Source organism: Lutjanus erythropterus, chromosome 23, assembly GCF_056507025.1.
Source record: "Lutjanus erythropterus isolate fLutEry1 chromosome 23, fLutEry1.hap2, whole genome shotgun sequence".
NCBI classification, from domain to species: domain Eukaryota; kingdom Metazoa; phylum Chordata; class Actinopteri; order Lutjaniformes; family Lutjanidae; genus Lutjanus; species Lutjanus erythropterus.
Window position 1 is genome coordinate 6,820,466 of NC_139339.1, and position 27,956 is coordinate 6,848,421.

Below are 27,956 nucleotides of genomic sequence, written 5' to 3' on the forward strand. Positions count from 1 at the left end.
ATATTCCATAGGAAAGTTGTGTCAAAGGTCATTGCTTGACAACTACAAATGCAAGTACAGATGGCACAGACAATAATCATTCACTTGCACTGATAATTTCATTGCAGACTCTGTCAAGCCTAGTCCCACCATACTGGCCCAGAGGAAAGTGTATATCCAGTTGAGGAAAGGCAAAAAGTTACACTTGGTAGTGGGAGGTTATGCTTACCTTCTTCCCTGGACAACTGTGGTCCTCCGCTGCCCAACCCGTCACTTCCGCAAGGGCCACATCCAATGGTTGAAGGAGGGAAAGCCCTTGGTCAGCCTTCCACACCGATCCATAACATCACTAGGATACTTGAAGATTCAGCAGGTTCGTGCATCTGATGCAGGGATATACACTTGCATCGCAGGTCCAGCGCAAGAACATTTTGTTCTGCAAATAATCGGCAGTAAGCAAAAACTCTCCACTCCAGAGTCCTGGCATCTAGCAGGTGGACAACAAAAGGCTGGACAGTCAGATGTGGCTGCAACAGGAGACAGATTTCATGAGCTACCCATCTCCCTCAACCAGTATGACAACATTGTTGAGCATTTGCTTGAACTCAAAGGCTCTCTCCAGGATGAAAAAGACATCTCTGATAAACCACACTCCAGTGAGAAGAACAGGTCGACCCTGGAGGATGAGAGCTCAGAACTTTCAAGCCTGCTCGTACTCACAGCCGATACCCAAAGGCTAGATGAGATCTCGCGCAACCTTTCTGAAGGCCTTGGAGGAACGTGGGGGGAACAACTCATTGCACAATTGCTCAGTGAGCTCACCATGACGCAAGGTGAAACCAACGAGTCTACTCTTCATCCCCCGGAAAGTGCAGAATCCTCCACGCAAGGGCCCCTCCTTTACAAACCAAACATCAAAGCCCACACGTCCAGAACAAGAAACCCGGTGATAATCCAACGCTCCAGGAAGGTTGGACTGGTGCCATCGACTGACATGATAGTTCATGTGGGAATGCCAGTTTTGCTGCAGAAACCCATCGCTAGTTTGGAGCTGAGGTGTGACGCACTGGGGAACCCGGAACCATCTCTAACCTGGACAAAGAATGGAAAAGAGTTGCATTACAACAGCAGGTAAGAAGTACATTTTTTATGGGGACTTTTTATGCAGAAGGCATTAACAAAACTTTAGATTTTGCTGTACAAAAGTAGCTGTCACTTTTATTACAGAACTGTTATACAGTGGTTATTTTGTCTTCGTGTTGGCAGAATAGGCCTGTTGCCCACTGGCTCACTGAGGATCCAGTCTCCAAGCAAGCTTGATGAGGGTCTCTACACCTGCACTGCAAGGAATCGTCTGGGTTCTACATCTCTTTCATCATGGCTGCAGATTACAGGTAAGGCCCACAAAGTCAGAATATTGCAAGAAGTGGCAAGATTGGTTGAATCGTTGCTTGGTAATGATTTCTTTAATCTGTTTATTACTGCTTAATACTGTTTTTACACCAAAATTAGCGTTTATATGCACGTTTTTTAAATATTGGTAAACCCACTAAAAATTGGCGACTGACCAATTTCTCATTGACAGTAGATGTTTAGCTAGAATTTACCTTTCTGTTTTTTTCTGATGCGTCATGTTCGACTCATCTCATGTCTGTACAGGAGACAGGCCAGAAAAACATTTTTAGGTCTCTTTGTTTTCGGTCCTCAGTACTTTTGTAGCTTCTAATTGAATCTCTGAGGTTTGAAGTTCTTTCCTGTGTTGCTGTTTGTACTTTTAGGTACCTGCTCACACAACACATCTAGAATTTGCAGTTCAGTTGGTAAAGTAAAGAAATGATTAGTATTCATGATCAGTATTTTGAGAAATACCCTTCCAGAGATCTAGATGAGAAGATGGGTACCACTTTCATATCTTACATTACGAAGCTGAGCCAAGAGACAGGTAGCTTATCATTGCATATATGGGAAAAGGAGGGGAAACAGCAAGCCTGGCTCTGTTCAGGGGTAAAAAAAAATCAGTAGCTTCAGTGAAGTTCTGAATACTGTAAACTGTTATGTAGCTACACATCCAAAGGATAGAGTCAGTAATAACCTAATGTCAAGTTGAATTTGTCCTAATATACTTTAATGTAGTCCAGTTTAAAGTAGTATGTGTTGTTCTTTTGTGGTTTAAAGATTCTGGGAAAGAATTGTTTTTAACTGAGAAACACACACAGGCATAACCACAGGCACAGATATACAGTAAGCTTTTACACACCCCAGTGGCTCATCTGGCTGAGTCAGTGATGGGGAATGTCCGGAGCGTGCCACGGGGTCAGGTCATCTCCGAGCTGTGCTGTCCTTCGTCTCGCAACCTTAATCAAAGCACCGCCACTGTGGGTTTCCTGATGCTCCAGCACTTTTCCTTCCCATACGACAACAATTACAGGTTCCAGGCAGTGTTTCAAAGAAGATTAAGTGGGTGCATCCCGTTCGCCTAATCTAAACAGACAGGATAAAGGGGTTTAAAAGTGCTGAAAAATGTCCAATGTGCATTTCTCTATATTTTTAATTCAAACTCAGTTGAAGGTCATGTCTAATGGATGCACTTCAGAAATCTTAAGAATGCAAGGACTGTGAATGACTTTTGTAGGGAAAATGAACTCGGAAATATAATTCTTTCCCAGGTTCTTCGAAAGTGTAGTCTCTTTTCTGAACAAGAACAGGCCATGACCTTCTTTCTAATGGCAAAGACGAAATTTGGAGCTGAACTAATATTAACAAGAGAGTGACTAAAGGACTTTTTTTCCTAATGCACATTTAAGTTTGGAGCATTCTCTACACAGTTACTAATGAAAAAAATGTCAGTTACCATGTTATGAATTATAAACACTTCAAAACTGTACAGAAAGTGTTACTATATTGATATACTGATTTTAAATTCATACTTTTTTGCCAGTATAAAATGGGTATTAAATTTTATTCACAATGGTCAGGGAAAGTCTTAAATTTAAGTTGTTGAAACCTGCAGAAGCCCTGTTTAAAACCCTAACACAATATCAGAGAGGACACTTAAACTATAAGCAGCAATAGCACAGATGAAAACAGCAGTTCTCTCTTTTGATTTCTTCAATATCAAGACCACAGACATATAGTTTTGTGTTGTACTTTCAGGTGGCAAAGGAAGAAACTGTGTCCAAAGCAATGGTACAGGAGCAAATGGCCTTATTTGCTCTGAGAGGAGTAACAGCAGCCAGTCAGCTGAGCTGTGCCATGGACAAGCCTGCCCCCTCAGGTAACTTGCTATTACTACACGTTTGTCCAGTAGGATACTTTTAATATTAAGTTTGATCAGAACAGATTCCTCTGTCTACAATTTTCTCCATGGGATTCACTCAAATTGTATCCATGCTTAAGTGTTGAGAAGTTTTGGTCCCAAAAAAGAACCTTGAAAACTTTTTGAGTTATTATCCACTTTTCCTCTGTGGTTGGATCAGGTGGCGAGTGGATCCTTGGTCACCGTGCTCAGCCAGCTGTGGAGGTGGGTCCCAGACAAGGAGTGTCCGCTGCATGAAGGGTCCTGAGGGCAGATCCAGAGAGGTGGGGAGCCAGCACTGCTTCGGCTCAGGGAGGAGACCGTCTCACACCAGGCTATGTAACCTACTACCCTGTGCCAGATGGGCCGCTACCCACTGGGGACTGGTGAGTCACCTTACACTGACCACAAACACATCTCCACAAGTGTACCTGGACTGTGTCACGGGTGCAAACGCAATGACAAATCAGAAAAAAATTATTGCTAAGTTAATTTGAGGTACTTTCTCAACTGCTGAAAAACTAGCACTTTGGAGCGTTGGTTTGTTTTATTTGTTTTTTTTAATTATGTAATAGGGAAGCACCTTGAAAATCCCTACTTGTCTATTCAGAGACAAATGCTTATTGTTGTTAGGAAAGTCACATTTTTGGTGTCAACTGGCATCTTTGTGTATAATGGCAATTTACCGGGAAATTCCATCGCACCAACAAATGCATAATATTTGCACAGTAATGATGATGATGGTGATAATGTATCTATTTGTATTGCACTTGTCAAAACAAAGTCGCCAAATGCTTCGCATAGCAAAAAATACATAAAAACACAAAAAAAAAACATAGTAATAAGAGTATGAAGGAAACCATAACCCATAAACATAATAAAAACAGCAATCAGATGAAATCAGGGATAAAAGTACATTTTAAGCTTAGATTTAAAAGAAGCCACAGACTCAACCTGCTGTATTTTCCACAGCCTCAGGGCTCTTACTGCAAAAGCTCTGTCCCCCTTAGTCTTCAGCCAAGAGTCTGGAACAGATAAAAGGCCCCTTCAAGAAGATCTCAAAGTCCAAGCAGGGTCGTACAGGGATAAAAACCATTTCAGCCTAATAAGTAATGAAAAGAACCTTAAAACCAATCCTGAAAGGCTTTGAAAGCCAGTGTAAAGAGGCTAAAACCAGGTTGATGTGTTTAAACCTGTTTACTCTGGTTAAAAGCCTGGCAGCTGGATTCTGTACTGTCTGCAGCTGGTCTGCAGTTTTGCTATTTAGACATAGAAAAAGGCAGGAACAATTATGCAAAATGCATGTAAAATCATTTTTCTTTCTACTAATAATTTAGATTTAAAAGCTGAACTTGCTTGTAATTTTAATGAAATCTCCTCTTTTAGTGTCATGGTCAATGTGTGGGTCCCAGTTTAGCCACACAGCACCGCCACGTTTACTGCCAAGACACAAATGGCACCAAGGTCCCCTACAGGGTGTGCAGTGGATTCCAGAGGTAAATATGGATATCATAATATGAGTGTACTGTATTTTAACAGTTGATACAGTGTTGATGTACAATAAAATTTACAGTTAAACCATGTGTTGCAGTTATTTCTGACAACTTGTAGCTCCTTGTCTTCATGTGTGTTTGCATTTTTAGGCCCAGCTCCCTGAAGAACTGCTCCACAGAGGCTTGTGCTCTCCACTGGCGTATCGGGCCGTGGACGCAGTGTACTGCCACCTGTGGACGGCATGGTTTCCAGTCACGCCAGGTGACCTGCATGCACCGTCGCACTGGAAAGGCCACTCGTGAACACCACTGCATGTGGCGGCCTCGCCCTCCCAGCTGGCAGCGATGCAACATTTTGTCCTGTGGCAGAGGTGAGAAACAGTTGCACTGATGCCAGAATAGAGACAAGTGGTGTCTGAATCGTGAGTGAGACATTTCCTCTACTTAGCTATGCTACATGCTAGGCTTGTCTATGTTGAAATGAAAAACAAATTTTGAAGATAGCTACATAAGAGTCAACCCTAGTGAAATGCTAGCTAACTAGCCAGCTAATCTACTTCAAACTTAACCTAGCTAGTTACAAATGACAGCCAACGTTAGTAAAATGCTAGCTAACTAGCTAGCTAACTATTGCTGTAGATTAGCAACATAGCTAGCATTTTGCGAACATTGGCTATCAGATGTAGCCAGCTAGCTAACAACTGATGTAAATTAGCTAGCTAGTTAACTAGCATTTTGCTACATTATTCTACTCCAGATTTTAATCATCTTCAAAATGTGTTTTTTTTTTCAATATAGATAAGACTAGCATGTAGCGTGTCTAAGTAAAGGAAGAGAGAAAGTTGACTGAGGCTCTCCTGCTGATTGGCGCATAGAGCAAAAAGAGGTGGGACATAGGAAGGGTCAGTTATATATGTTGATAGTGCTATTTGTAAATTTCCCCTGAAAAACATATTTTAGAGGTGAAATTAAGCTCATTACAGTAGCAGTCCCATCCTCTGTCGTGAACATGCATATCTTTAATGCCTGTCCCTAAAAAGTCATGGCACGTTGTACTCCCTTAAAGGTACAATGTGCAATTTTGAGGAAAGATAGTTGATTGTTGAGTCCCATTCGCAGGTCGTCACATACCGATGTTTTGGGAAAGAGACTCAACAATCAACTATCTTAGCGACCTCTGAGTATGTGTAGTAAACTGTAGCCTCTGTGTGTTCCAGCTGGAGAATGTCGAGACAGCACAAGGTACTGTGAGAAGGTCCGACAGCTGGAACTTTGTCCGCTGCCCCAGTTCAAGAGCCGCTGCTGTCATTCCTGCCGGAACACCTGAGGCCGGGACGTGAGACGGGGGCCGTGGACAGCCTGGATAGGTCAGGGAAAGATCCTCAGACAGCCAACAGAGACTTGAAACCTCTCCGCCCCATCCTCACACCCACAACTGTCTTCAACGATCGGTCTTGGATGGGGACACCTGAGCGTGGAGGAATGATTGGACTGGCTGCGACTAACTCTCCTCAAAGATATCATGTGTGGGTTTGAATTTAAAAGTTCAGAGGAGAGTGACGTGTCTGTTAATGAAGGCTTCAGTTTAACTTCTGTATTTTTTCAAATTCGAAGTTAACGCCAACAGCTTTCCTAAATTATGCAAAAGTATTTCTGATACATTTCCAGTGTGAGTAATCAAAGCTTGTGGTGACTGCATTCATAATGGGGAAGCATTGTACTGGTGACTAACAACCTGTCCACATTTATGGTATCTGGTGTAGTTTCAGGGGAATCCTAAAACAAATGGAACAGTAGTGCTGCACCATTGCTTCATGTCCAAAAATAGGGTGCATGTTATCCTGTTATGTAGCTTACAATACACAAATATGTAATCAATATCCTTTTTTTTTAATTGATTGACTTTATACCCAGGGATTCTGGGTAGATCCCCGGATTTTTGATAACCACTGGATAGTTGTGTGTTTGCCTTTTGCCTCCAAAACAGTGTTGATAAAAAAAAAAAAATGAGTGAGGTATGTTTCGAACTGAAATACAGCATAATGCCACATTTAAATGGGAAATGGCTGAGATGACTAAAAGCCTAATTTTTTGATAAATGGTACACATTTGGTATCAGCCATGGTCTGTGCCGTCATTTTGGGTCATTTAGTACGTGCTGACTGCAATGGTTAGAGGAAAGGAATTGGGATTGCAGTGCATTTTAGGCTGAATAAAAGTAGGACGTGATAAAGATTTATCTTGCATGGGTTGCACTATGGAGGTGTATGACTGAAGCAAGTCAATTTATGGGAAAAAAAAAAAGAAAAAAAGACACTTATTTTGCACTCAACTCATCCAAGTCTTTGTTGAGAACATGGCTTGTAGAGTTTTTTTTGTTGAATTTTTGTTACATTGTTTATATATTTTGTGATTTTTCTTTGAAAGATATTTGTTAAAATGTCCCTTTAACCACTTTGTGTTGTTTATCCTGTCCGTCAAATATTTTTAACTTCAGTGTGACATTTTAGGAAAACAAGGGTTGCATTTGACATTTATAATGTAACTCTTCTTGCTTGGGCAGATTTCAGTGTTAGTTGAACTGAAAATATGTTAATATGGCCTCTGGTTAAAACTTGGGAACTTTTTAGGGTTGTGCATAAGACTGTCATTACAGTGTCATAACCATGTTATGCCCTCTGTGATGAACATGAAGTAGTCTTTATGAATGTTTATGACAGTTGTCATTAAGTGTCATGTGGTCACTTACATCATTTGCCCCCCTGGGTCAGGTAACTTTGCAAGCTAAATCAGCTTGGCATTGTACTCTGTCATCACCCCGGTCTTATAACACTTAATGACATCTTTATGACAAGTCCAAATGGTACCACCTTAGTTAAAATTCAGGAAATTATTCATGACATTGCATTAATGGTCAATGTCAAGTAATTATAGCAAAGCCATTTTGGCTTTGTCAATGTCAGGTTGTCATAAGAAACACATTTCAAACAATGTCAACTTTGCATTAAAAATGACATAATTCACCAAATGACTTCACGTCATAACCATTCATCGTCATAAGACTCAGACAGGTGTCATGACATGGTTATGACAATATAATGACAGTCTTATGCGCACTCATTCAAACAAGGTATTATTATTGGTCATCATTAATGTACCATATTTACAATACTGTGCCAGATAGACAGGGTTTGCACTTTTGACATTATGTCCTGGGTTCCACAAGTCTTCATCAAGTGCATCACACACCATAGCAGGAGACTACTTGGCCTTTCATTGAGGTGTGATTATTTGATTTTATGAGAGAAAAAAAACATAATTAACATATTACTTATGCTCTTAAGTTATGTAGATATTTGTTTTGTTCTTTTAACTATTTATTTTCATGTGTGTTCTTGTGCATAGTTTTGTAAATAATTACAGTGGTGGGTTTTAAGTATTCATTTCCCTACAGTTTTTTTTTGTTTGTTTTTTTTGGTATTTGATGTGCATGCAATGGGGACCCTCTGCTGGTGACTTGATGTGTTGCTCTCTGCTCATGCCTGGTTATTCATTAAATAAAACCAGATACATTCCTTTTATAATCTGTTTCTCGTGATTTTCTCTTTTGTCTTGAATAGAAATCTAAAAAGTGCTCAACTCTGTTAGCACTATTATATAGTGGCTATAACTGCTGCAACTTCTGTCAAACCATCACACTAATCCATTAATTTCAACTTCAGGACTTTGGCGAAACAAATAAAGTGTGCTTATTAATGTAATGGGACTTTCTGCCACGAACCAGAAGAACGAGACAGTCAAGGCTGCGGTTTTATTATGATGCAACTCTTGCTCAAGAGAATTTATCAAAAGGGAAAGCACTTCCTGTTTCTGTGTTTACAGTGCAGGTTACATTCTACTTCTCAGCTGCTGAAGAGGGACACGCATTCACAGGATCCCTTTGAACTACGAGAGAAAATTCAACATCTACGTCCTACAAATAAAACAGCAGATCTTAACTGGACTATTCTGATTTGTGCAGAGGATTATTTCGGATCAGTTATGGTGGAAAAGGATGGTTGTAATTCTTGTTTGACAGCAATCAGGGTGCTGCGAGAATCCCTTGTAGATGAACTGGAAGGACGGATTGTTTCCCTGTTGGAAGCCCTAGTAAGTCGGGAGGTGTTCACTCGTGATGACCGTGAGGTGGTGTTGTATCAGCTGGGGCCCCGGGCAAGAGTAAGAAAGGTGTTGGATATCCTGGAGTGTAAAGGCGAGGAGGCAGCCAAGATTTTTCTCTTACTAAGCAGTCATCATCAGCAAGACGAAGAAGGCAACGGAGGTCAGCCTCAGTCAGTAGGTGCGCACTTCAAAGAGATTATTAACACATTTACAAACCACAATTCCCAAAAAGTTGGGATGCTGTGTAAAACCTAAACACAATGCAATGATTTGAAAATCATGTTTGACTTGTATTTGACTGAATACGGTTACTAAGACAAGATACTTAGTGTTGAAACTGATCGTTGATTTTTGTGAAGAAAAGAAAAGTCTGCCTCTGTGGTGGTATGGGGGTGGGTTAGTGCCCATGCATGGTAATTTTGCTTTCAGAACTTAAACACTAAATGTCATCAGTTCACAAATGCTTACTGAGCTTTGTTGAGAGAAAAAGTGATGTATCGCAGTCGTATCGCACCATGTCACAGGTGTCAAATTTAGAGTGAATGTATATTTAAAAAAAAAACAAAAAGATGAATCAGTTTGAACATATATATCTTGTATTTGCACTGTATTCCATTTGATATAGGTTTTGGGGTTCATAAGATAATATTTGAAATGACAATAATGCTGTGACTTAAATACTATAAATTGTAATGTTCACATACAGTACATGGTGTTGAATGAAGCACTATCAAATGATCTTCATCAAATGTTTTTAAGTTTTTCAGTTGACGTGAAGGAGAATTGTGAAACCCTGTGTTGTAAAATCATAAATGAACCTTGAACCATAAGAAGTCAATTATTTATTGATCTTATCATCTATTGCAGAGTATAACAAAATCAAACAAAAGCATAAGGACGTCCTCAGGCGCCGGAGTGAGAGCATGCTCTTCTACAACACCCGACACGGCGAGAAAATTCTTTTTTCTGAACATTACGTCAATCTCTTGTTGGTCGATGGACACCAGGGCTTGGAGATAAAAAGGCACGAGGTTCTGACATTTGGACAAAACCGACTGTCTATGCAGCAGAAGTCTGCGGTGCATAGGAAGATCACACCGGGCAAACTCTTTTCAAGCACAGATGGAAACCGTCCAGTCAAGAAAGTTCTGGTGACGGGGGTGGCGGGGATTGGAAAAACCATCCTGGTGCAGAAGATGTTGTTCGATTTCGGGGGAAACAGAGACAATCTTGCTTTTGACTTCATCATCCATATGACCTTCAGAGACCTGAATCTGATTGACAAACCTACAAACCTCCGTGAGATGGTCTTGCGCAAAAACAAGCATCTGGCGAAGGAGCTGGATAACATTTTAGCGAATGACAACAAACTGCTCATCATCTTGGATGGCTTTGATGAGTTCAGACACTACAGGAGCTGCGATGTGGATGAATTTGTGACTGAACCAGATGAAGATACAGAGGTGGTGGAAGTCTTTGGGAGCCTGATGCAGGGCGAACTACTGCCCAACGCCTCCGTCATGCTCACAAGTCGACCTGCGGCTATTAACCACATCCCCGTGGGCTGCATCGACCGCTTTGTGCTCATTGCTGGCTTCTCCTTGGCTGAAGTTCAAGACTTCTTCTTACGGTACTTCCAAGACAGTGCCCTTGCTGACCGCATGTTCGCCATGGTATCAGAAAATGAACTGATGCTGACGCTATGCTACATACCTGCGTTTTGCTACATTGTGTGCTGCATCCTCAAAGAAAGCAAAGACCTCTGTGGATCGAGCCCCAAGACCATGACGGACATCTATGTGCAGTATCTGGTTGCCTTGCTTCGCTCTCACACTCAAGCGAGAGCTGAAACATTTCTTCAAGAGCAAAGAGGAGGAGCCGTCCACCGACTGTCTGATGTTGTGCTGAAACTGGCTCGACTCGCCTTCCAAAAGCTGATGGAGCATCAAACACTATTCTACGGCAGTGACCCAGACGTTGCAGTGTTGGGGGGATGCAGCCTTGTTAGTACCTTCCTTGACAAGACAGTGGCACAAGAGGCTGGCTGCATTGAAGAGGTTTACTCCTTTGCGCACCTGACTGTTCAAGAGTTCTTCGCTGCAGTTTATTGTGCAGTGACGGATCACCCTTTACCTGATGCACCTCAGCACACCCCAAGTCCTGGGGAGGGGTCCAACGGACATTTGGACCTATTCAACCGTTTTCTGTCTGGAATCCTCTCTGAACGTAACGCTAATCTTCTGTCCAGGCAGGTAGGGCTGTGTTGCCAGAAAGACAAAGTGGAAAGCTATCGTCAGAGGATCATCAGGGAAGTTACGATGCTCTGTGAGAATGGAGGCCATATCTTAAACCAATTACACTGCCTGTTTGAGCAACAGGACTCTTCTTTGATACTTGCTGTACAACCAAAGACGTTACGAATAAATGTTAGTGATGAAACACTCTCCAAAATGGATTACAATTCCATCAAGTACTTCCTGGATCTTACAAAAGGTAACATATCAGAGCTGGATCTGACAGGGACGGGTGTAAGCTATGAGCCACTTAGAGATATTCAGCCACTGCTGCTCAGATGTGAAAGTCTTTGGTGAGTCCCAGGTAGAGTCCCAGGTAAACTTTGACATACATACACTGTCTCTTTCTCAAAAGTCACCTGTCTACCACATGGAGTTTTCTTTATTCTATATTTGGTTTGTAAAGTTATTTTACCTAACTTTTCCTGTTCCATGTGGGTAACCCATATAAATCTGCATGCATTAACTCCACTGTTTCACTTTTAAGGCTCGGAGAAAACAACCTTGACATGGACACAGTTCAGGTCATTGCTGACGTGCTGCAAGTGTCAGAAAACATAATTAACCTAGGGTAAGATGTCCATTAAATAATAATTAAAACTAATATATTTGTTTCAAAAAGATTACAAGCACTAAGCAGATGTTAAGAGTACAGTCATTTTTTATTTGAGAGAGTAAATCCCACAAAGAATCTCCTGCACTGTGTTTCACACTTTTCTGTAACCCATTTTAGACTCGGATGGACAAACATTGGTGATAATGAACTGCTGGCTCTTTCTAGTGCAATAAGGATGAAAAGAAAACTTCAAGAATTGTGGTAAAAAACCTATGAGAGAGATATTACATCACATCTTACATTTTGGGGAAATGAAAATCTTGATGCAACGGATCTGTCTGAGTCATGGATCATCTGACAGATTGCATGGATGAAATGAAGTAGAAAACTGTTACAATGGTAACCTTTAATCCTGTTATCTGTTTGCTTTCACAGGATGGAGGGAAACCGAGTGAGTTATAGAGCCCTGCTGTCACTCAGTGACCTGACCCCAAATCCTCTAAAAAAAGTTGTGTGAGTGAATTACTTTTTTCAATGGATAACTGTAATTCATATCTCACCAATTTAAGATTTTTTAAGCTCCTGTTGATTGTCTTCTCGTACAGAGCCATTTGGAACGACCTGACTGACACAGATTCAGAGTCCTTGTGCACCAAAGAAAGCATAACTGTGAACTTCACAGATGATAACACGTGGGAAGGGTGGGGTGACTGGGTCTTCAAAAGGTGTGAAGTCAGCAGCAATGAGAAGTTAGTGATGGTGCTCCACAAAGTTTGCAACATATCGGTCCACTGCTTAGAAGCCCAGTGGGCGAAGACCTTCTACAAGAAGCTATCGCACCTCATCAAGCGCAGGATTGAGAGCTGCACCGAGGACGACATGTGCAAGAAGCTCAAAAAGTTTGAGAGCATTTTGAACCTCTGACAGATATCAACACCAAACTCAAGTTATAAACTATCAAATACAGGTCAAATGTCTGTTGAGTGCTTAGTGAGAATTCATTTGATACTGGCGGAGAAAAGGGGAAGTAATTAAATACATAAATGAAAAATAAATAGCAGTAGCAGTAAGTAAAATTGGAATTTCACATACTCTTTCATTTCTACATTACGTCTTTTGTTTGTGTTTCATGTCAATTTTTGTCCTTCATGCATCTGATGTAGTAGTCTAGGATTTGTGGCGAGTATTTTTCAGTACTAATAAACAAAAGCTCATTGGCCCGTACGGGGATCGAACCCGCGACCTTGGCGTTATTAGCACCACGCTCTAACCAACTGAGCTAACCGGCCACGTCACGCCTATTACTCTATCAAATATATAATGTTACATATAGAACTCTTTCATTCCTCCAGTGATGTAGTCTGGACTGATAGCCTACACAGGGTACACGTTACATTACATTCTTTTTACTGCATACTGTCAAGGTACCTCTGTCAAGGTGACCAACGACCCTCTCCTCCACTCACCCAAAACACAGATTACAAGGAAAAAGAAACAACTTGGTTAAAAAAAAAAATCAAAAGAAAATACGCCTCAAAACTAGCTTAACGATAATGTACTCGAAAGGGGTAATTACTACAAATCGGCTGCGTAGAGCTCGGATGTGAAGTTTTCCTCTTCCAAAATGCAAGTGAACTACTTAACCAAGTTAAACGAGACACTGATTTCTATATTACACCAGTTGTACTATTAGACTGTTTCTGATGACCTATGTGAAACTTTTATTTATTGAGATTATTTATGGAGGTACTGTATTCTATTTAAAGTGTTGCATATTTGTTTTATTTTTGAATGATGCATCTACTCCTTGTTGTAAGGCACTGTTACAAATTTCACCATATGTGTTGTAATTTCTGCACAATTGTCAATAAAATGTTGAAACTTATTCATGCAACGCATATTATGCGTTTTATTTTTTAAGTAATTTACCGGAAGTTATTTAAACTGCTTGTCTGTGTTGTGTCTAGAAGGGAACCCCAGACAGATCTCGCGAGGGTGATTATTTTAAATTACACCATGATCTTTCCCTAACTCTAAACACGCCTTTTCTTTCGCCAAAGAACCCAGATCTTATCCACATCCTTGTCATATTATAAAACATAATACATTTATAAAAGGTCTACAGTGAAGAGGCAATACGTACAAATCTCGCGAGAGCTTAATAAACCAAGGGTTACCTTCAAGACACATTCCTGCCTGCTCTGCTTGTATGACGACTTAATTCTGCGACATCTCACCCGACGAACTAAAGCCGTTCTCGTCTGAAGTTAGCCAGCAAGCTACTGTTTTCTGCTATTTTTCTGAATGCAGTGTGTCAAACTGGACTGTTCCCTCGTCTCAAATTGGGTGCGTTTTGTAAAGTATTATCTCAGTTCAATATTAAGTGAGGGGCTGACTAGTTTTGAAACGCAGGGGGCATGACTGCAGCATTTTTAAAATGTCACTACCCGCGAATTGACATAACGTTACTGCTGTAACTTCAGCAACTGCTCGCTAACGGTGGAGCTAGCTCAGGCGTTATCGATTAGCTTAACTGGCACTGATAACTTGGTCAAGAGATGCTAAATGTGAAGCTAACTGTGTTTTACTGAGTAGCGTTAGTCTTGTTGATACCATTCAGGGGGCGTGTACATCATTCTAGTAACAGCTAGACTTTGTTTAAATTATACTTTGACTTTGTATACATTATAATCCAGTAACGCCAGTAAGTACCTATAATACGTCCACAAGGGCTGCTGCTAATGATTATTTTCATAATCGATTAATTGGTCCACTATTTTCTTGATTAATAGTTGTTTGTTTTAAAATGTCAAAAAAGGGTAAAAAAAAAAAAATCCCAAAGTTCAAGATTACACCCTCAAATGCCTTGTTTTGTCCACAACCCAATGATATTCAGGTCACTGTTAGAGAGAAGTAAAAAAAAGAAAAACAGAAAATACTCACTTTTAAGAGCTGAAACCAGAGAATTTTGACTTTTTTAGTTGGCGATTAATGGAATAATCAATTAACCAATTAATCATTGCAGCTCTCATGTCCACAAACTTTATATGTAAATGCATGTAAATGGACACAGTTCAAAAGTGTGCTTACTGTGTTGTTTTATGAGCGTGCATGTTACTGATCTGTGTTGCAGTCTCACCCGCAGGATGATTGACACAGACAGGGGAGCTGGCGATGCCAGCACCACAGAACCCAGCAGTAAGAACAAGGACATGGAAAAAAAGAAGAGGTCCCGTGTCAAACAGCTGCTGGGCGACGTGAAGAAGCAAGTGGAATTTTGGTTCGGAGATGTCAACCTTCACAAGGACCGCTTTCTGAGAAAACTCATTGATGAGTCAGACGATGGATGTAAGGGGCTATCAATATCAACAACACACTCCTGCATTCAGTCTTGACTAAGAGGACAATGGATTTGACTGTAAACATTGTACTAAGTGTGTTCTTTGTCTTAAGATGTTGATATATCCGTGTTGGCGGACTTCAATCGAATGAAGAAGCTAACAACTGACACCAAGCTGATTGCGAGAGCACTGAAAAATTCATCTGTAGTTGAGGTACAGTGAAGTGAATATTCTTAGTGTGTTTTATGATTTCTTTTGGAAAAGTTCCTCACCTCAGAATGGTCACACTCTTAACAGTGTTTGAATATTTTGAGAGGTTGTCCATGGCTCCAAAGTAATGGCAAATGAATGCGATGAACTCAAAACATTTTCCAATTTTGTTTCAGGTGAACCTGGAGGGAAATAAAGTAAGGCGCCAGCTGCCAATTGGAGATGTACCAATTGACGTTGATGGCCGCACAGTCTATGTGGTAAGAAGAGTTTTATGTTCTGATTTTAAATTGATTTTCCCAGAAAAATGTCTGGACGACTTCTGCAGAAAAAGAATGATTAGACATTAAATTGGATTGTAGGTTATTTTGACAAGAATTATTTGACCACAAAATAATATATTTCTTTCTTTTCTTTTATAAGGAACTTTTGCCCAAGGATGTGACCCACAGCTGGATAGAAAGGGTGTTCACAAAATGTGGCAATGTGGTTTATGTTAGCATTCCCAGGTACAAGTCCTCTGGTGACTCCAAGGGTTTTGCCTTTGTGGAGTTTGAGAAAGAGGAAGAAGCACATAAAGCCATAGAGGTGAGTACTGGTTATTAATATTTAACTTTCGTTGCCTGAAATATCTGATAATTCCATCAGTCCATCATTGGGGTTTTTATTTTTGCATGAGGAAAACTCATGGGAAATTTTGATCTTTCAAACAGTTGCTGAACAACCCCCCTGAAGATGCTCCCAGGAAACCAGGAATTTTCCCCAAGACGAAAAGCGGGAAGGCCCTTCCTCTGCCAGCCGACAATCCACCATCAGGTACGATGACTTAAATGGTTCTGTCTCGCACTTGATTGAAAATCTCACAATTTCAAATTTCAAATACTCATATTAAATCAAAGAAGCACTAAATTTAGTAAAAAGGTCTCCTTTAATAAAGAGGTCTGTCCTGTTTGTCCAGTGTAATTATACAATTCACATGAACTGCAATTATTGTCTACACAAGGATACAAAGAAATTTAGACATTTAGAATTAGGTTATATAGGGAGATTTTGATGGAATTTCCTCTTTGATTGATTGGATTTGATCAAGAGATAAAATTTAAAAATATATAGAACAAACTAATTGTTATGGTGGAGTGCTGAAGATGAACAAAGCAGTCACACAGCCTGAGGGAAGAAGCTGCTCTTCAGTCTGGTGTTAGTGCTGCAGATTTTCTTTATCTCCTGCCTGACAGCATCAAACATTATTAATACAAAAAAAATCAAATATTTATGCAAAGTAAGTGAATAAACATTATCAATAGTCATAGGTTAACTGCATGAGACCAATTTAGAATCCGAAATTTTACTAATACAGGCAAGCCAACATGAAGGTATTGAAAATACTGTGATTCACACGGTAATTTATTGAAGTGAAATCCCTGTGGCTAAGAATGAGGGTTAACAATCATCCGAGGGTGCTCTCACACCTGTAGTTTGGTTTATTTGGTAAAGTGAAAGGGAAAAAAAACACTCACCAGGACCCACGTGGGGTGATCAAATGACAGATGTTTATGCAGCATGTTAGTGGTTCTGATGTATATATGTTCTTTGGATCACAAAGAGCTCTCAAAGAAATAATTGACTCAAAACATTATTTGTATTATTAGACTGCAAATCAACTGCAGGATGGAAAAAATGATAGGGGTTTACTCAAACTGAAGCAAAATTAGCTTACAAACGCAGTCGTTTGCCTCGACATTAGCTCAATCTTAGGTAAATTGTTAATGTGTCATTCCCTCGTCGCCTCCACACTTGAGTGCCTAATGTGCGCAGGTTTGGTATAAGCGTGTTAAAGGAGTTGGTGATGAAAGGCACAATGGTTTTGGCCTTTATGTTTTTGTCTGAATTTTCAACAATTATGGGTGCTTTTGTGCTAGACAGGAAGGGAAAACCCTGCTCATGAGAAGTTGACAAGAAAGAACCTCTATGTGTGATTTGTTCTGTTGATCCCCATGTTTTGACATTCATGTACTGCAGGTGAAGAAGAGGAGAAGAAAAAACGAAAGAAGAAGAAAAAGAAAGAAGGTGCCGCAGCGCAGGCGGCCGCAGAAGAGGCCAAAGAGCAGGCGATGGAAGCCGAGCCGTCGGAGCAGAAGAAGAAGCGCTCGGCTGCGGTGGAGTTTGAACCAGAGATCAGCGTTGCTCAGAAGACACCTGGCAAACTGTCAGAGAAAAAAAGGCGACGGTCGCAGACAGCAGAGGGATCTGAAAGTGAAGTACCATCTAAGATTAGAAAGACAAGTGAGAGTGAAGGTGGAGAGAAAGAAAAGGATGTAACAAAGACCAGTAAGTGATCAGTAATCCACAATTTAAGAAGAAAATCCCTTCAACTCTTGCGCTGTGTTGTTTTTTCTTTTCATAGTCTAAAAATACATGATTATGATGCGCGTCACGGCAGTTAAACCACGAGTTGGTCGTTGTGTTATTTCTCTTTTTAGATCCGCCCACTCAAAGTGACACGGAGAGAGGTGTCGAGGAGGGGAAAGAAAACAGAGATGATTCAACAGTAAAAGCAAAGAGGAAGAGAAAAAAGAAGCACAAGGAGAAACTGAAAATTGGGGAGGAAGTCATCCCACTACGGGTTCTATCAAAGTAAGATGCTAAATCCCCTTTTTCATCATGCATCAACAAGAATGGATTAATTACTAAAACCCCCTTCAGTGGTAAAATTACTTCAACACAGTGATATATATGTGTCTTCCTCTTTTGTACACATAAAGGAAGGAGTGGCTTCAGCTGAAGGATGAATATCTGACTTTGCAGAAGCGCAGTATGACGTCTCTGAAGAAGTGTATTAATAAGATCGATCACAAGGAGTGCAAGAGTCTAGTAGAGACTAACAATGATGCTCAAGATGGAAACGGTGAGTTTTATCTCCACTAATCACAGTAATTCAAGTTCAGAAGGACTAACAGCCGACTGTTCAGATTGAGGAAAAAATGCAAGTGATGCCTTGAGAAGTTGCAATCACAGACTGACAGATTGCCATCACTTGACTTTAAATCACTGCAATCAGAGGGTTTCACTTGTCACAGCACAAGTGAAATCATGTTGATATTCCACTGAAAAACCTATTTGTTTCTTGAGGAAAATAAGTGTCACACCTGTGCTTAGAGCTGTCCACTTGTGTTGTTAATACCAGATGTACACAGAGACTACAATGGTCAAAGATGTCCTCTCAGGAGTACTAATATCATAGTATAAGTCTAAAAGCATCAAATCAAACTATATGATAGCAGGCAGCAGTAACAGTGCTTCTCACAGAAGCCAGAGGGGCTTCCACCTGTTTAATGCAATAATGTTGGTTTGTGTTTTTTGTTTTTCTTCTAGTGGAAAAGAGTGACAAAAGGGAGAAAGTGACAAACCAAGGCCCCCAGTTTATCAGCGGTGTCATCATGAAGATTACAGACAACAAGCCGCTACCAGCAAGGAAGTTCATCAAAGTACAGTATAACTCAGTTATCATTATCATCTGTATTTGATTGTAAGAACATAAAATGGCTTCAAAAAGTTACTTTTCCTGTTCAAGTCAGTGCTGTTTTTAGCTCCAAATCCTATTTATTTTTTTAATTTATATCCATGACCCTCAATTTTAGCGTTCTCTTTTGTCATATTTAATTTTTTTGATGTGGTAAGAGCATAATTTCAAAGTAACTTGACAGTGGATTCAAAGGACAATAGTTAAGAAGGTTCATTGATAGAGAAAATACTGTTTGCCCCTTGTATTCTGTACTGTTCAACCAAACAAGCAGCACTAGTCAGCTTGGCCAACATCACAGATTAATTGACTGATCAAAATGGCAATTTTACTGTGTGAGATTTTCCTCATTCAAGGTTAAGTGTATCACAAAGATGTATGTTTACCAAGTGAGCCATCTGTGCACAATTTTGTGTAGGACGCTCTGAGCAAAATATCACCAGTGGCGTACATCGACATCTTGGAAGGAGATGCTGAGGGTCACATCCGCTTTCACACCCCCGAGGAGGCCAAAGTCATCAATGACGCCCGAGCAGAGCTACAGAAAGAGCACAGCTGGAAGCTCGAGATTCTCTCTGGTATGATTTCTTATTTCCTTATTGCGAAGCAGAATTGTTTCTGTATAGCCTGTATGCACCTTTGATCCTTTTCCAGTCGGGGAGAGGATGTGGATGACTGAGCTGGCACTTTCATAATTGATGATAGTGGAAATAATTCATTGGGACGGTGCCCATTAGCTTGTCTCAAGTTCTGTGTTTTTCAAAAGGTTTCATAGTAAAAATGTCACTAGTTCACAAGCTTAATAATTGCTGATTGAATTTTGAGTCACAACATAACTTAACAAGTGTCTCTTCAACGCCTTTCAAAGGTGACCATGAGCAAAGGTACTGGCAGAAGATCCTGGTGGACCGCCAAGTCAAACTGAATCGTCCGAGGGAAAAGAAACGGGGCACAGAGAAAGTGAGATCACCCTTTAAATTTTTAATCAGAAAAATACATATACATACAGTACATGTTCCTGTGTACATCAATGTATTATTCATCAGTTATTCCATTTTGAATATGTAAATATGTAAACAAGAGGCTGTTATTTGGAGAAATCCAAACAACGTGGTATTTGGGATATATAATCTTCAGCAGTTACATTGTATTGCTAGCTTCAAATACACAGTTTCATATGATAAAATTCAGAGTACATGAGAGCAGACACACATCACATCCCATCCCTGTCATGAGAACAACTGCGCCCTCTTTGGGTGAAAGCAGGCGCTGTAAAAGTGCCACAGGCCAGGCAATACATGAATGTCTGTAACAAACACACCTTCACAGGTTAGTTAACGATGTGTGCCGATTCTGCCTTTAGCTCAGAATGAATTCAAAAAAAGTCTTAATGATGGTGTAACTGAAGTTTTTACACTGAAAAACTGTGGCCCTACCATAAAACACCTGCTTTTAGAATGGAGTTTGGTTCAGCAGTCTGTCCACTGAAAATGCCACCAGGAGCAGAAGATATTTTTAAAGTTAAAATGAGCTGACATACCTTCTAATGATGAGCCTTGTAAACAGCATAGAATAAAGTTGGAAGTAAAGATAAAACAAGTCTGCTCTCTTCTTCTCTAGGATCACAGTAAATGGTCACATAATAAGCACAAACACTAAACAAAATAGTTTTGGTTATAGTTATATTAATGGTACTATTTTTGTTTGTTGATTGACAACATAACATAATTGTTTGACTGGCGACAGGCTTCTGAGAGTTAAAAAGCAATACAGTATTTTAATTTTATGCTTTTAAATCAGCTGTCTCTCTCATGCATGCACAAATATAAACTCAACACATTTGTGATTTGAATTTAAGATGCATATTTTGTAAGCTGCTTATCCTCAATCCAATCTGTTTTTAGATATAGACCAATGCGTGGAATAATTTTTGTCATATGAACACACACAGTGCACATGCCATCTGTTTATTTGATATCGCATCTAATTTCTTGTTTTCTTGTCACACTTCAGCTCATATCCAAAGCCGAAAAAATCATCATTGCCCGTGCCAAGGAGGCTAACAAGCACATCCGTTTCCAAGAGGACTGACGGGCTGAAACTATTTTTTTGATAACCTTACATCTTTGACTGTGTAGACTTTACACGGTGTGATTTGAAGGGGGACGGCTTGTGTTAATGTGTACTAAGCTGGGAGAGAACTGAATGGAAACTTGAAGAACTAGAAGACGTGTGAACTAGTTAAAATGACCCCTTATTTTTTGTTTGCACTGGAGCCCCCGAGATAAAATGGAATGCTGCTATGCATATCGACATTTTGGCGATATTTCTTTTTAATTGATAGCCTTCTTTTATTTTTTTTTTAAAAAAGAACTGATTCTGTGTTTTTTGATGTAAATATGATTAATCTGAAAGTCCTCCCAGTCAATATGTGGTCAAGTTGAAGATATTTGCCCTTTTTTTTTTAAAATAAAATATCATTTGATTGTTATAGTATGTGTTGTGCTTCTCATAAAATTTATGTGAAAGGAAAAAAAAAGCTCTTTGTAAAGGAACAGTGTGGAGAATTTAGTGGCATCGAGCGGTGAGCTAGAGGACTGCAACATCTTGTTTCACCCTCCCCTTTCAGTGTGTTTCAGCTTATTAATCACAGGTCTTCTGAGACTGAGCATTCCTATTGGCTGTTCTGCTAGTGCAGCTGTGCATGCGCGTTCCTTCGGTGAGACCCCGAATCAATGACAGAAACTCCTGCGGGAAAATGAGAAAGAGAATCTTCCAAAGACTAATGCGCAACATGTTCAGCTCAGGAGTTTGTCTGCTTACTCGGTTACTTTTGACTTCACCTTCAGTTGTAGTTATTTACGTTTATCACAGGGCTTCGCCAAAGGCCATGTACATGTTGACTGCTGACCGGAAATGTATTTGAAAGTCACAGAGTGAGAGTAAAGCCAGGAGGGTTGTAGCGTTGAAGGACAGAATGGACGTCTTTGATTGGTGAGTACTGTCTATAATGACACACAAATACACACATGGTGCTTTTGAACCGGCATTTTTGGCCGTGCCGAGTCAAACTGTGTCGCGCTGATATGCATTTCCATAACAGCTTTTATCACGCCAAGCTGCGCCCAAGATGGACCCACTCTGGACTGGGGCCAAAGCAACCGCGACTCGCCTCCAAGCAGATTGCATCTCGTTGACTGTGGCCAAACCCTGACAAGCCTCCTTTTCTCCCCCTCGAAACAGGTGAGTGCTGTGATACTGAGCTCGTGTATCCAGGACAGCAGAGAACAAGATGTTTTTAAAAGTCTCTTAATGTTCAGCTGTCAGTACTTCTGTAGTTTCAAACTGAATTGATGTGCTTTGAAATGTAGTATCTTTCCTCTGACGCTGTTTGTACGGTCAGGTGTCAGCTTTATCATACACAGGTGATGTCTTAAAGCACATACTGCTCATCTGGTAGGAGGGTTTGAGAGTGGAGAAAACAAAACCCCAGCAATCAACCGTTTTTACAACCGTCTTTCTACCTACTGCAGCTTTAATAGACTAATCAGCATTTATCTTATGAGACTCAAATTCTCAAAAAGTCACCACCTTGATTTAACTAAGCAAACAGGTAAGCTGGCAGCAAGTTATTTAACTCTAACTGATGCAGTGAGGAGCTTCTCATAAACAACCATGTCAAAAGACATCCTGTGGTCATGGAAAAGATGTTTCTCTGTTTCAGAAGGGTCAATTTATTGTCTTGCATTAAGCAAAGAAAACATCTAAGGAGGTTGATGAAACTACTAAAACTGGGTTAAGAACTGTCCAATGCATTATTGAAACCTGGAAGGATACCTTTGGTGAAATCACATTGGAATATATCAACAGTAGAGCTCACGGCTATGTTTAATAGTGAAAGTAAGAGCATTTCCACACACACAATGTGAAGAGAACTCAAGGGTTTGGGACTAAACAGCTGCGTAGCCCCAAGAAAACCATTTATCAGTGATAGTAATCAGAAAAAAGGCTCCAATTTGCTAGGGGGGCATAAAGATTGGACTCTGGAGCGATGGAAAAAGGCATCAGGGTAAGAAGAGAGGCAGATGAAGTGATGTTCCCATCATGCCTAGTGCCTGCTGTATGATCTGGGGTTGCTTCAGTTGCTCAGGTCGAGGTTCAGCAACGTTATGTGTCCAAAAAAACAATGTCAGCTCACTACCTGAATATACTGAATGAGCAGGTTTTTACATCAATGGATTTTTCTCTTCCTGATGACACGGACATATTCCAGGATGACAATGTCAGGATTCATTGGGCTCAAACTGTGAAAGAGTGGTTCAGGGAGCGTGAGACATCATTTTCACACATGAACTGGTCACTACAGAGTCCAGACCTTAACCCTATGAGAATCTTTGGGATGTGCTGGAGAAGACTTTACGCAGCCGTCCGACTCGCCGATCATCAATACAAGATTTTAGCAAAAAATTAATGTGACTCTGGACAGAAATACATGTTGTGACATTGCATAAGCTTATCGAAACAATGCCATAGTGGATGCATGCTGTAATCAAAGCTAACGGCAGTCCACTGAAATATTAGAGTGTGTGAAGATCATTTGATCGCCCACCTTGGCTTTTTACAGTACGCGTGTTGATGAGCCTCTCTCACACACCATCAAACCTTTTAGGTGTTCACCTGTGAGTGAGCTCGGTGAGATAACGAGGTAGTTCACCATGTCAGGATGTACAGTGGAAGGTAAAATTGGGTCATCGCTGCACGACAAAAGGAGCCAGCTTGTACAGATCTTAACCACTTATTAACCTTTTTCTTTTACCCCCCTCAAACAGTTTCTCAGAATATTGTGCCCTTTCCTGCTGACCGAACCTTCTCTATAAATTTAAACAGTTTTCCAGAACTTTTCTGTGGCTTAGCATCCTAAAGTTGTCTAAAATTGAACATTCTGTGTGTAATCCAGTGTGTCATTTACATCCCAGTATCTTCATAATGGGTTACTGACCAAGCCGTCAGTGCAAACACTCTAGTCTATTTGGTTTTGTCCTCTGAAGATATAAACTGCTCATTTTAAGGTAATGAAAACACAACGATTCCTATTTTCAGGTGATTACACTCTAATGAAAACATACTTAGGAATAATATATTCCATTTCTCCCATATTCTTCTAATAGATCCCTGTAAATCTTTTGATTTTTTAGCCTCTCCAAAGTTGCTGTCTTCCAGATGTTTCAGCTGCAAACATTTTTATTTACACACCATTCATTCTTTGGAAGATGTTTGTTGTGACAGACCACATTTAGCTGTATAACTTGTTTTCCTAACTGAGTCTAAATTGCCCTCGATTTAATAGATTATATAATACTCAAAATGAGTTGTGCTGCAGAGTATCAGTGAGATTCGTACTAGTACAAAAATAGCTGCCATTATATAATCTCAATTCCATTTATGGCTTTTAATGGTAAATGTACAAACTACCTGAGGTAATGTCATCAGCCTGGTCTAGCATCTGCTAGACACCACACAGCCGATTATTTGGTGGGCCTTGGATGTCGACTCACAAAAGTCACCTTCGGTCCCGAGAGGTGGCTCAGTACCTCCTGGATTCCCAGTCCCATTGGTGGTGCATTCAAACCCAGAAAATGTCCCATTCTCAGTAGGGCATCGAGGATCTTCTGTGGCATTACAGCTGGGATTACAGACTGTAGTCTCGTTCCATTCGGAATGAAGGCTGAAAGGCTCTGGCTTTACTTTGACGTTCTCAACAGGCTTGGGTGGGCACTCTGACATGGGGGATTTCTTGGGCCAGCCCAGCTCTTCTTTATGGCCGGTGGGGAAACGGCGAGGAGTGTCCCAAGCTTTGTAATCCTCCTTCATGGTAGTCGTTGCCTGAAAAAGCATCTTCCTTGTCTCACTGGTTTGCAAATGGGGCAGGACCGGTTTGATACGCTGGCACTTGTGTGCCGTGTAGTCTCCATGTGTTGTAGAGAGGTACATGTTGTAATTTCCTGAGGGATCGGACGCTTTGGCTTGACTTTGACCGTGGAACTTAGTTTCATTGGACCAGGACTTGAACTGCTGAAGGATTTCACTGGCTCTGTCGAAATGCTCCCAAGTCACCTTCGGCCTCAAGGACTCTGCAGGCTCTAGTGACAGACCTTTATTGGGTTGGTACACAGGCATCTTCCTGCGTTGCCTGGGCTGCACTGGATGGGTGACGAAATCAGATCTGTAGCTGGTGATACTCTCAATAGGTTGCGGTTCCAGGACCTTAGGGTTATCTGCAACTTTAACAGAACTCTTCTTGGCGCAATGTTCACTGGTGACGACTAATCCGTGTTTGACTTTCAGGCAGTCATGGTGCTTAATTGGCTGGCGCTTGTTTGTTGTCCACGCTTTGAAATCATCTGAAAAAATAAGAGACAGCAAGGGTGGTTATGTATCAGGGTATATTCTTTTGTTTTATATTTCTGAAACGTAGGACTCTACTAATTTTCAAAAGTCTTACTTTGGTACACTGTTGTATAGTCCACCGCCATGGATGCATCCTGGTTTGGTAGTAAGCGTAAATGATTGCGTGGAGCAGTGCTGCATCTCTGCTTGCCTTGGGGTGGAACAGGTGGCTGTAGGACCTTTGGTGGACTTTTGACCCATTTATAGGTCACATAGTATGATCTGAAACACACGTTAAAGGGATAGTTTGGGTTTTTCGAAGTAGAGTTACTGTATATGAGATACTTAACCATAGTCAATATAGTCGACACCCCTACAGTTTGGGGAAGAAGCAAGCAGTTTGGGATAGTAGTAGTACCCCATATATCACATCATCAGTCCTCAAAGGTTAAAGCAACTTTTCACATTTTACGTTATGGCAGTTTCCCTAAAAACCAAAGATCTTACCCGAACGTGCTCACATCAACTTTCGTCCCCTTCAGCGGATGGTAAGGGTCTCTCTGTCTCGTGGTTATGGCTTTGTTGCAGCTTGGGGAAAGGAACCTCTCCTGGTACTCCGTTTTCATGGTCGCCCTTGTCGGGGGTCTCTGAAAGCCTGGCTGCTCCCTGGAAATCAAGGCAAGTCTATTTGTATGACACCTTCAACAACAAGGAAGTTGTGCTTTAACCTCCACAAGGCATTTTAAAAAAGGCTGAGAGGTAAAATTAAAAATAGAAGATAAAAAGCTAAAATTAGAATAGAATACTGTCAGGTAAAATGACTTGTTCGTTCTTTTTTTGGTGTCTGAGTTAGCACCTTTCTGTCTTTCCACAAAGATCAAATAGCCTATCTGGTTGTTTTTTTAAGCCCATATAACTACTTACAGATACCGGATTTGTGGGGCTTATACAGATATTAGGGAGTAGAGTTATTTTTAATGCCTGCCACCAGGTTGGAGTCTTGAAATAAGATGAAATGTGCTTGCGCTTTCATCTTTCCATGCAAAGTCACAGTGAGTCGAACATTAGCCAGTTAAAAGGAAGAAAGAGGAGATTTTTATTTAGATAATATTATTGCTGATGTTATATTTTGTGGTTTTAACAGAGGAAACACAGCCGCTTTTGTCCACAGGGGCCTCCAGATTTTTTTCTGAAGCCAAACAAATCTAGTTTTTATGGAGATCAGGGTTCATCTTTTCTTCTGGAGTGTTGTGTGTCCTTACCAAACAGCTTAGAAACTGTTGGACTACATTTTAAAAATAAATTTACATCTCTGTTATATTCATGGATATTAGATGCTATAAGTCGAAGCTAACACAGCAGATCTAGCTAGCTGCCATTTATGTGCAAAAAGAGTGCTAATGTAATTTTCACAACATTTATTATTATTATATTATTATTATTTTAGTTATTAATATAGTTTCATTTGCAAACATGTAGCACTTAAGTGGCAATTTACAGGTTAGAATTGCAATATCTGTCTTAGAAAGCAACATGTTTTCATTCATTTAATTAATTCATTAATTTTCATTTCACTATCTAAACTTTCCACTAGTAAATCATTACATTGCGGTAAGGATGAATGTGTAAGAACAAATGATGAAAACCTTGGAAAAATTAACATGTTCCAGATTAAATGAATATAAGCAATTTTGTTTGTCTTTGTAAAAGTCAAAAAAGCCCATAGTTGTAGAAACACACCTGAAATGATGCTTAAGATAACAAATAAAAACAATCTGTTTTCTTTCTGTTTAAAAAAAGATTTCATAGGCATATATCAGACAACATCATCATCACCATGATACTGATACAGACAGATATAGCTGTGATATCAGGCCAATAGAATATATATATATACTGACATATCAGTCAGACTTTATATATATAATATTAATGAATGACATGAGTTTATTAACTCATAGAATCGACCTAAAAGCCCTGCAGGAGTCCGTCACATCACATATTTTTTGCAGACATTTCAGAACAAAAACATCCTGCAAACTACAGTTCAGAAAATTCCATAGAAAATGAAGTAGAAATTTGAAAAAATACAAGCTGGTATTCTGTGTTTTCTCCCAGAGAGTCTGATCAAAATCGCTCCCTCATAAAGAAAACATGATAAACAGGTCACCTCACCTCATAGATGTGGCTTGCTGGTTGCCGATGTGCTGTGCGTGCTGCTGCCTCACAGTTTTGGGGTGCATCGCTGTCCGGCGGTGCGCCCTGCGGAGCACCCTGCGCGCTCTTTCGGCGTCCTGTGGCTCCGAGTTGTATCCGGCAGCCTGCTCCGCTCTCTGACTGTCCTCTGCGGGCCTACAATATATGAATTATTGACCGGAGGAACACGGGCTGTGTGTTGAACGGGAGTAGCACGCAGCGGCCGAGAGCTTCTAAAAATAAACACCGGTAGATGAGTCTGATGCAGGCCTGTTGTCAAGGCGAGGACGCTGCTCGTCATGATGCGCTTTTTGGCGCGTAAAGAGGATTCCAAAAGCCTCCTGTAGTCGTGTTCAATAAAGCGGAGGAGTCACCAAGTCCTGAGTAAAATCAAGTGGCATTAGACCTCCAGCATATGCGAGATTATGTGTTTTACTGCCGTTTTTAATGTGCTGAATATGCAAGGTGCAGCGGGGTCGTGCATCCTGCAACGTGACTGGGTCCCAGGACTCCATCTGTCACTC

General features: G+C 40.5%; 4 protein-coding genes and 1 non-coding gene across 5 annotated transcripts in view; 3 read left to right on the forward strand and 2 right to left on the reverse strand.

Annotated features, from left to right (window-relative positions):
• The window catches only part of LOC146305565 (ADAMTS-like protein 1), a 121,107-nt gene extending 114,634 nt beyond the window's left edge, over positions 1-6,473 (forward strand). The window contains exons 20-26 of the mRNA XM_084712253.1: positions 108-1,110; positions 1,246-1,373; positions 3,133-3,253; positions 3,456-3,660; positions 4,661-4,770; positions 4,918-5,138; positions 5,985-6,473. Of these exons, the coding sequence (XP_084568379.1) occupies positions 108-1,110; positions 1,246-1,373; positions 3,133-3,253; positions 3,456-3,660; positions 4,661-4,770; positions 4,918-5,138; positions 5,985-6,094 (1,898 nt within the window). The 3' untranslated portion in view covers positions 6,095-6,473. The remainder of the gene's footprint in view (positions 1-107; positions 1,111-1,245; positions 1,374-3,132; positions 3,254-3,455; positions 3,661-4,660; positions 4,771-4,917; positions 5,139-5,984) is intronic.
• A 1,211-nt stretch (positions 6,474-7,684) lies between these two features.
• On the forward strand, positions 7,685-13,662 carry LOC146305566 (NACHT, LRR and PYD domains-containing protein 3-like). The gene is made up of 6 exons (XM_084712254.1): positions 7,685-9,106; positions 9,796-11,515; positions 11,710-11,793; positions 11,956-12,039; positions 12,214-12,291; positions 12,384-13,662. Exons 1-6 carry the CDS (start codon positions 8,584-8,586, stop codon positions 12,700-12,702), a joined length of 2,808 nt encoding a protein of 935 aa, XP_084568380.1. The 5' UTR covers positions 7,685-8,583; the 3' UTR covers positions 12,703-13,662.
• Positions 12,994-13,067, reverse strand: trnai-aau (transfer RNA isoleucine (anticodon AAU)). Its single transcript has one exon. It is a non-coding gene; the product is annotated as a tRNA-Ile (tRNA).
• Positions 13,663-13,988: 326 nt separating the features above from the next.
• Positions 13,989-21,313, forward strand: larp7 (La ribonucleoprotein 7, transcriptional regulator). The gene is made up of 13 exons (XM_084712685.1): positions 13,989-14,124; positions 14,912-15,126; positions 15,232-15,332; positions 15,506-15,589; positions 15,753-15,917; positions 16,043-16,145; positions 17,349-17,657; positions 17,810-17,963; positions 18,092-18,234; positions 18,702-18,814; positions 19,268-19,427; positions 19,718-19,809; positions 20,863-21,313. Exons 2-13 carry the CDS (start codon positions 14,925-14,927, stop codon positions 20,938-20,940), a joined length of 1,704 nt encoding a protein of 567 aa, XP_084568811.1. The 5' UTR covers positions 13,989-14,124; positions 14,912-14,924; the 3' UTR covers positions 20,941-21,313.
• Positions 21,314-24,336: 3,023 nt separating this feature from the next.
• Positions 24,337-27,479, reverse strand: saxo2 (stabilizer of axonemal microtubules 2). Its single transcript, XM_084712625.1, has 4 exons — positions 27,412-27,479; positions 25,744-25,902; positions 25,352-25,518; positions 24,337-25,250 (listed from the first exon to the last, which is right to left on the reverse strand). The coding sequence occupies exons 1-4, from the start codon at positions 27,477-27,479 to the stop codon at positions 24,346-24,348; spliced, it is 1,299 nt and encodes a 432-aa protein (XP_084568751.1). The 3' UTR covers positions 24,337-24,345.
• Between the last annotated feature and the right edge of the window lie 477 nt (positions 27,480-27,956).